Source organism: Geotrypetes seraphini, chromosome 9 (assembly GCF_902459505.1).
Source record: "Geotrypetes seraphini chromosome 9, aGeoSer1.1, whole genome shotgun sequence".
Classification (NCBI taxonomy): Eukaryota; Metazoa; Chordata; class Amphibia; order Gymnophiona; family Dermophiidae; genus Geotrypetes; species Geotrypetes seraphini.
Genome location: NC_047092.1, coordinates 154,806,258 through 154,813,993, shown reverse-complemented (window position 1 = coordinate 154,813,993; position 7,736 = coordinate 154,806,258). Strand labels below are relative to the sequence as shown.

Here is a 7,736-nt window from a genome sequence, read left to right as displayed (position 1 = left end):
AAAAAACGATGTTCATAGTAAATGAAAACACCAGGAATTGCTCAATACTATTTTTGCCGAGAACGCGCTGCTTCCAAGCTGCGCGCAAGCGCACTGGAATGTTTTCTCCGACTCAAGTCTTTCAGTGTTCAGCGGGAGCTGTCATCAATGACGTCAATCATCTGCCGCTGACCAATCAGAATTCGCCGTTATTGTTTCGCTCTCTGGGCTGTAGCTGTGTCCATGAATCTCTATTCAGTATCTCAAAGCGTCCTGCTGCTGCCTCTCAAGCGTATGGGATTCCACGTAGGCATAAAAAAAAGAAAGAAAAAAAAAAAAACTTAACAAACTTTGAAAAAAGTTTTGTGTTTTTTTTTTAAATTTTATCTTCCCGCTATCAGGTGACTTTAAAATTAGAAGCAATGAGTGTGGATGCTTTGGGAAACACAGTGATGGACCCTGCACTCTACAAACGGAACCAGGCGCTCAGATTAGTAGACTTGGCAGGGGCTCATCACCATCACCACCACCACCATCATCATCATCACCGTTCCCCTCAAAGCATAGCAGGCTTCCCGGGCTTCTCCGCTCACTCCCACCCAATGGCTCCCACACACCCCGGGGAGTACGCAGCAGAATCCCGCCTGGGCCCAGCGCCTGTTTTCCGGTCAGAGCACATGGGACACTCGGCGACCCTTAAACTCGGCCCTGCCCATCATCCCCACCACCACCACCACCACTACCATCACATGGCAGGCCACGCCGAGCTCGCCTCGGGTCAAACGGGAGCTTATGGCCCGGCTCCGTCAGCAGTAGTAGCCTATCCCATTTCCCACACAGCTCAGACCATTTCTGCAGGTAGGGACTTTTTTGTACGCAGAGATTTGACAGCTCCAGTCATGCCAGGGCTGACAGAGCAGCATTCTGCTGCAAATTCTCACCACGGAATGTTTGTTTCAACAACAGGTAGCTTTCCCGGCCACCATGGGCACCATTCAGAAGCTGGAAATCATTCACTTTTCTCTGGACTCCATGAGCAGCCTACACACACAGCCCCAGGTGGCCACCCCCTAAACGGACAGCTAAGACTGGGGCTACCTGGAGAAATGTACTCTAGGGCTGAACATTTTAATCAACTGCCAGCTTCCAGGACAGATCCATTTTCGCCTTCGCCTTTGCCCAGCTACAGCGGGATGAATCTGAACGTGAATCTCTCGCCTCACCACGGCCCCGGCGCCTTTTTTCGCTACATGAGGCAGACCATCAAGCAGGAGCTCATCTGCAAGTGGATCGAGGAGGAGCAGGCGCCCAGGAAACTCTGCTCGAAAACTTTCAGCACCATGCACGAGCTGGTGACCCATGTCACCGTGGAGCACGTCGGAGGACCCGAGCAATCCAATCACATCTGCTTCTGGGAAGAGTGTCCACGAGTGGGGAAACCTTTTAAGGCCAAATATAAACTTGTAAATCACATCAGAGTTCACACGGGTGAAAAGCCCTTCCCGTGTCCGTTTCCTGGTTGTGGGAAAGTGTTTGCTAGATCAGAAAATCTCAAAATACACAAAAGGACTCACACAGGTCAGTATGTGGAATTCCCATTACTAATGCATGTACTATATTAAGTATTCTAAGTATTTAAAGACCCCCCCCCACACACACACACATCTGTTTAAAAGAATGAAAGTCAGAATTTTTACTGTGCTTTTAGTTAGTATTATTTTACACTATTTATATACAGACGAATCTAAAAGTATAGACGTATACAATGGAAGATATAGATATACACACACGTGTGTGTGTGTTTACAATTCTGTGTACTAAAATTTTATGGTGATCTAGAAGTAACTGTGAAAATTCAGACAGAATCGCTGAGTATAATGAGCTTTTGCATCATTGATTATTAGTTACACTAATAAATGTGTCTCATAGTCAGTGATGATTCCAATAGCATATACATACCACACCTAATTCGTTCATATACGTTAACACGTTCAGTGCAAGTAAACATATTTATTAAAGTAAAATATTACTTCAAAAATGGAAAGTAAACTGGTATTGTAGTTTCGGCCTATATTTGCAGAAATGTCAGTCAGATTCGGACATGTGTCAAAACATCTGCTTGTTCTAGTTAACAGAAAGCAAAGTAGTTAGACCCAAGATATTTTAAAGCTGTGTTTCAACTCCTCTAGTCAAAATCATCTATAATTAATGAAATTTGCACATAAAAGTTTTCACACTTCCTGAAACAATCTCTGAAGCCCTATTAATTAGCTTTCCAGACGGCTTTGGGTGCTCGTTTCTTTTCTTTCTTTCTTTTTTTTTTTTTGGGGGGGGGGGGGGGGGATTTCTGAAAATGAAAAGATGATTTATGCCTTTCTGCAGAAATAAAACAAACTATTCAAAATTTGTACTGATCATTGTGTACAAACTAGATTCTAATAATCTAGTATTTGATATTTAAACTTAAATCATGAGGTAGTTCACGAGGGTCATAAAATCTCTCTCTTTTCGGTAAGTTTTTTTTTTTTTAATGCTCAAGGAAACTTCAAACAAAAAATAGTGCAAAAATAATAATTATTTATTTTTAATATCTGCCTCGCTGTTAAACAGTTGATGTTCGTCATCCCTGTTTTCTTTATGCACCTAAAATTAATGCTGTGTCTCTTGTACTTCCCTCTACTTGTATATCAACTTAGAACTAATAATTCAAAAATTTTGCTTAGTGTTAGTTGCTGGCTTTGATAATCTTTTGGTTGAATGCAGATACCAACTGTTTAATAATCTTACTGCTAGCTCAACACACATGCAGAGAGCAGTAAATGAATGACTGCTGCGTGCTGGCAGTGCTTTCATTCAGAGCCAACTTCAGCTACTATTGCTAAGGCCTCCAGTTAGAAATGTTGAAACTATATGAGTTTATGCTACATGAATCTGAACAGTTCAGAGCTTAATTGGAATGCTGTTCATTTATTTTATCGTGCACAAAACTTACATAGATTTCTTTTCCACTTTAACTTTCATAAATGATTAATTACTGTATTTTTGATTTTTCCCCCCTCAGGGCCTGTAGAATTTAAGGGTTTCTATTAAACACTATCAAATGTTTTTTTTTTTAAAAATAAATAAAAATATATATATATCTGAAGTGCTACTACAATTTTCTACAAATTATTTATAAAATCGTTCTGTATCTCAACAAGAAAATAATTATCTCTTAAAATATTAATGAAATTCATTTTTCTTAATGGATTTAATATATCTTGAATTTTATAGAATTTGTTAATTTTGTAACAATAAAAGTGTAGATATGCACCTGTCATAAACAGATGGAAAAGGGAGAAGTGGAGCTTATTTAATAGAAAATAAAATTTATAAAATATACGAGGAGCTGAAAAGCTCTCAACCCAACCAAGAAGAGACTGATGTGGCGCCATGAAACTTACAAGTTATTCCACACTCTTTTTGACACTTTCATTTCATATCATTGAAATGAAAAGTATCAAGAAAAGTGTGGAATAACTTGTAAGTTTCATGGCTTCACATTGTTCTCTTCTTGGGCTGAGAACTTTTCAGCGGCCCTCGTATAGAGACCTAGCAATACAATTGTGCATTTCTGTTATCTATACCGAGTTATAAATGTCATGATTTCTGTTTTCTATGAATTCAGAACTTCTGTTTTCATATTTTGCTCTGTATCATTGTAGCAACTTTATTTTGCAAGATAATGCTTCAGAGCTACAAGTGTGGTTTAAAATGGCGGTTCACAGACGCCGGGGCAGTCAACAGCTTGTGATCTTTGCAATTATTCAATCGCGCTGTCGACATGAAGGGCAGTAAAATTGCTTCTACTAAACACAGTACAAAGACAATTAATACATTAAAAAAAAAATAATACTTGCAACTGATATATAACATTTGAGTTTTCCTAGCTATCCGAGGCTTTCACGGCATGCAAAGTAGCTGATAATATAGAGTCACTTTAATATTTGTTTTGTAGAAGGAATTTGCTTTTTCATAGGTGTATTAGAGGGAAGGCAAGAGTCTAAAGTGAGCAGGCATGCATTTTGATTTTTTTTTTTGAAAAAGGAAAGACCAGCCCATTTGATTTTACATGGAAATTTCTCACTTTGCAGTTGCTATGTTTATGAGGACGCCTTTCCCATGGGTCTCCTTACTTACTGTTTCCTTGTACTACAATGATATTTTTGATTGGCTGTCTCAGCTCATCAGCTGAAGGTCAGACTCTTTCTTTACGTGCAGCTATAATTAGACAGCAATATTTAACATGATAATCGAAGGTATCCTGCATATGTACTGTCGAGAAGTGCCACAGCGTATGCAGACCTGAGAGTTTTGATTGGTTTGCAAATGAGATGAAAGCAAATGTTGCCTACACTGAAAATAAAGAAAAAGGGGTTTTCAAATTTGTAAAGGACTATTATTGATCAATAATGAATAAGCAAGTTATATTCAGAGAAAAACGTGTTAATCATGTGGAACATGCAAACACTTAGCAATATAGACAAAATAAATTATTTTAAACAATTATAAGCAGTGTTTTGGTGCAATGCTGTAGGCTTCATTCAGAAACAATTTTTAAAAGGATTTTTCTCATTTGGAACTTTCATATGCTCCAAAACCAGGGCCTTAGACAAGTTCTTTAAAATTGGGTGGAGGACTATTGGACTAGGCCTCAGGCCCTGCATCTCAGTGCTTTGTTTTCATGAACATAAAATGTAAGCCTTCTAAAAATGTGCTTAAACTTATTTAGTTATAGGGTCCTATTCACTAAAATAAGTTATTATCCAAAGTGTGCTATTTAATGAATCACAACTTTTTGAGGTAGCAAAAAAAAAAAGAAAGAAAGAAAAGTATAATACATTTAGATGTTATTCATAGAAAAAAAAATAGTAATAAAGTTTGGAAACATATATTCATCATAAGTGTGTTCTCATTCCACAATTATACATATAATATGTATTTCTGTTACAATATAATTACTAAATTTGTGGTTTCCCCAGTATCTTTCCTTGTGGCACATTGGTTTAAACTTTCCTCCAATACTGTACAAGATTCTTTCACTGGGGTTCAAGGCTGGGTAAGGACTTAATTAAATCAAGGTTTTATTTTAATTGTTTGTATTTAGTAATCTGGCAATAACAAAATATATTTTATGCTGCAATAAAGGTCATGATTTCATGAAATTATCTTATATAAATACAGTATGAGGGGCAACTGAAAAGTTCTCAGCCCAACCAAAATGAGATTGATGTGGAGCCATGAAACTTACAAGTTATTCCACACTTCTCTTGACCCTTTTCAAGTGTGGAATAACTTCGACGTTTCATGGCTCCACATCATTCTCTTCTTGATTGGGCTGAGAACTTTTCGGCCCCTATAAGTACAAACAACAATGCAAAGCAAAGAGAACCCTCAAGGAATGCTAAAATATTTACTCTGTAATAACAATTAAGGTACAAGTGTGTTTTCTGCAAAAAATATCTTTATTTAGTTTGCTTCTCTGCCATATTTTACATTTTTGACCTGCACACCAACACCATGATTGAAATGTTTTCTTTTTCATAACAAACATATAATAAAATGAGGTTTATCAAATAAATATAGATTGATAAATAGATAAACCTCATTCTATTTTCCTAAAATCTGTAAAGTAAACCTAAATTTGTTGGCATGATGATTTATTTTCTCCCCCTTCCAAATTCCCTCAATAAAACATGTTTGTTGTGGAAAACAAATACAATTCTCATACATTTGAGGTATGCGGTAGATATGCAGGTCAAAAATTAAAAAGTGGCAGAAACAAACTACACAGAGATAGTTTTGTAGAAAATTGCTTATAGATATTTGATAAACCTCATTTTATTTTGTTTTAATCTATATTCCAAATCCAGATTTGTTTGGTGCTAAAATGTGCCTTATGGAAGTATACAGGTGTGTTGGGGTGGGGGATAGAACACACCTATATATACATGCACCCACACTCCCATTTAAATATGTGCTTTAGGAATAGTAACAGCAGGATATGTATTGGCCCGCTTACCCCCTTTTTGTTAAGTGTCAATGTTATAAGTTAGATGACTTTATAATAATCAGAATTTGTGCAGTTAATCTTTTTAAAAATGCTCAATGTAAGAAATGTAATTGTTTCTAAAATACTTTTAATTGTATTTTTCAGGAGAAAAGCCATTCAAATGTGAGTTTGAAGGCTGTGACAGACGCTTTGCCAACAGCAGTGACAGGAAGAAGCATTCTCACGTGCACACCAGTGACAAACCCTACAACTGTAAAGTGAGAGGTTGTGACAAATCCTACACACACCCCAGTTCCTTGAGGAAACATATGAAAGTGCATTGCAAATCTCCTCCTCCAAGCTCAGGCTATGAGTCCTCCATACCTTCTCTAGTTTCCCCATCTTCTGACTCGGGCCAGGACCCGCCAGCTTCTTCATCTCATTCTTCAGAACCTCTTACAACTTCGCAGGCAGCTAACCTGAGTGAATGGTATGTGTGCCAGAGCTCAGGGGCAAGTGGAATCCCAACTCCTCCCAGTAACTCTCCATCACCTGACCCTGGCGAAACTTCCTACAGGAACTGTGAACTTAGGCCTAATTATTAAAATTAGAACTGATTAGCCTTTATTGAACAAATCCTGCTATTTGTACTTATTTGAACTTACTATTGAAGGACTGTGGCACTGATGGGTTTAGTGATGGGCTCTCAGAACACGTGATCCAAGAGAATGTAAGATTTACTGTATGTGATGACCAGGAATAAAATGTTAAATATGCCGAACTTTTCTTTATCATTCCTAGACACTGTAGTTCTGAAGTCAAACACACACAGGAACATCCAAGATTAGTTTTTGTTGCTCACATACTTATGTATAGGATTTTTTGTTCATTCTTGTTATAATTCGTTCACAGCTTGTTTATTTTAAGTATATTTTGTATCAATGAACCAAAGTGTTTTAATACGAATTTATATAGTGTACAGGTTAAATTGTTGATGGTATTCTGTGATGGTGCTTTACTGGGAATTTTGTTAGCTCACTATTTTCAATGTGTTTTTTATATATATATATAAAGCTATCAATTGTTAATGATTTGTATAAAACCAATCGATTAAAATTCATGATTAATTAACAGGCCCAGTGAAAATGTATGTTCAGAATCTCTTTATTGTTCACGGTATGTATATTTTGCTCTGAGATATCACTAATTAAAGAAAGGTCTAGGCTTGGCCTGATGACTTAATGCCCATCTTTGCTGTATCAGTATCACTTATTTTATATATAATAATGTCCCCCCCTCCCCGTGAAAGCAATGTAGCTTCCATGAGGTAAGATCAAAATTTTTATAGTTGCTGGAAGACCTAAAAGTGACGTCATAGGAGGAGGTGCTGAAAAGTTCTCAGTCCAACCAAGGAGAACATGACATGGATATAGTTCAATCAATGATCTAAAACAATGTCAAAATTTTGTTTCTGCAAATTGGCATTTAACAATAAGATAACACTCTTTTCAGCTACAGTAGCAAATTAATGCTCAGAATTTAGGAAGTTGATGGGTTGGGCTGAGAACTTTTCAGCAACCCCTTATGATGTTGCATACAAGCGAACGGAACTGTTTGAAACGACTTACAAGTTAATATTTTTCCAACTGCTGTAAATTGCTAATGGTGGTGGCTAAACACACATCTATTTTGTAAATGAGTTGGGTTTTAATGTTGAAATAAAGTT

The 7,736-nt window shown here is 37.1% G+C and overlaps 1 protein-coding gene across 1 annotated transcript; it reads left to right on the top strand.

Annotated features, from left to right (window-relative positions):
- Positions 1-401: 401 nt before the first annotated feature.
- LOC117367289 (zinc finger protein ZIC 4-like) lies at positions 402-7,226 on the top strand. Its single transcript, XM_033959738.1, has 2 exons — positions 402-1,557; positions 6,176-7,226. Exons 1-2 carry the CDS (start codon positions 402-404, stop codon positions 6,613-6,615), a joined length of 1,596 nt encoding a protein of 531 aa, XP_033815629.1. The 3' UTR covers positions 6,616-7,226.
- Positions 7,227-7,736: the final 510 nt, after the last annotated feature.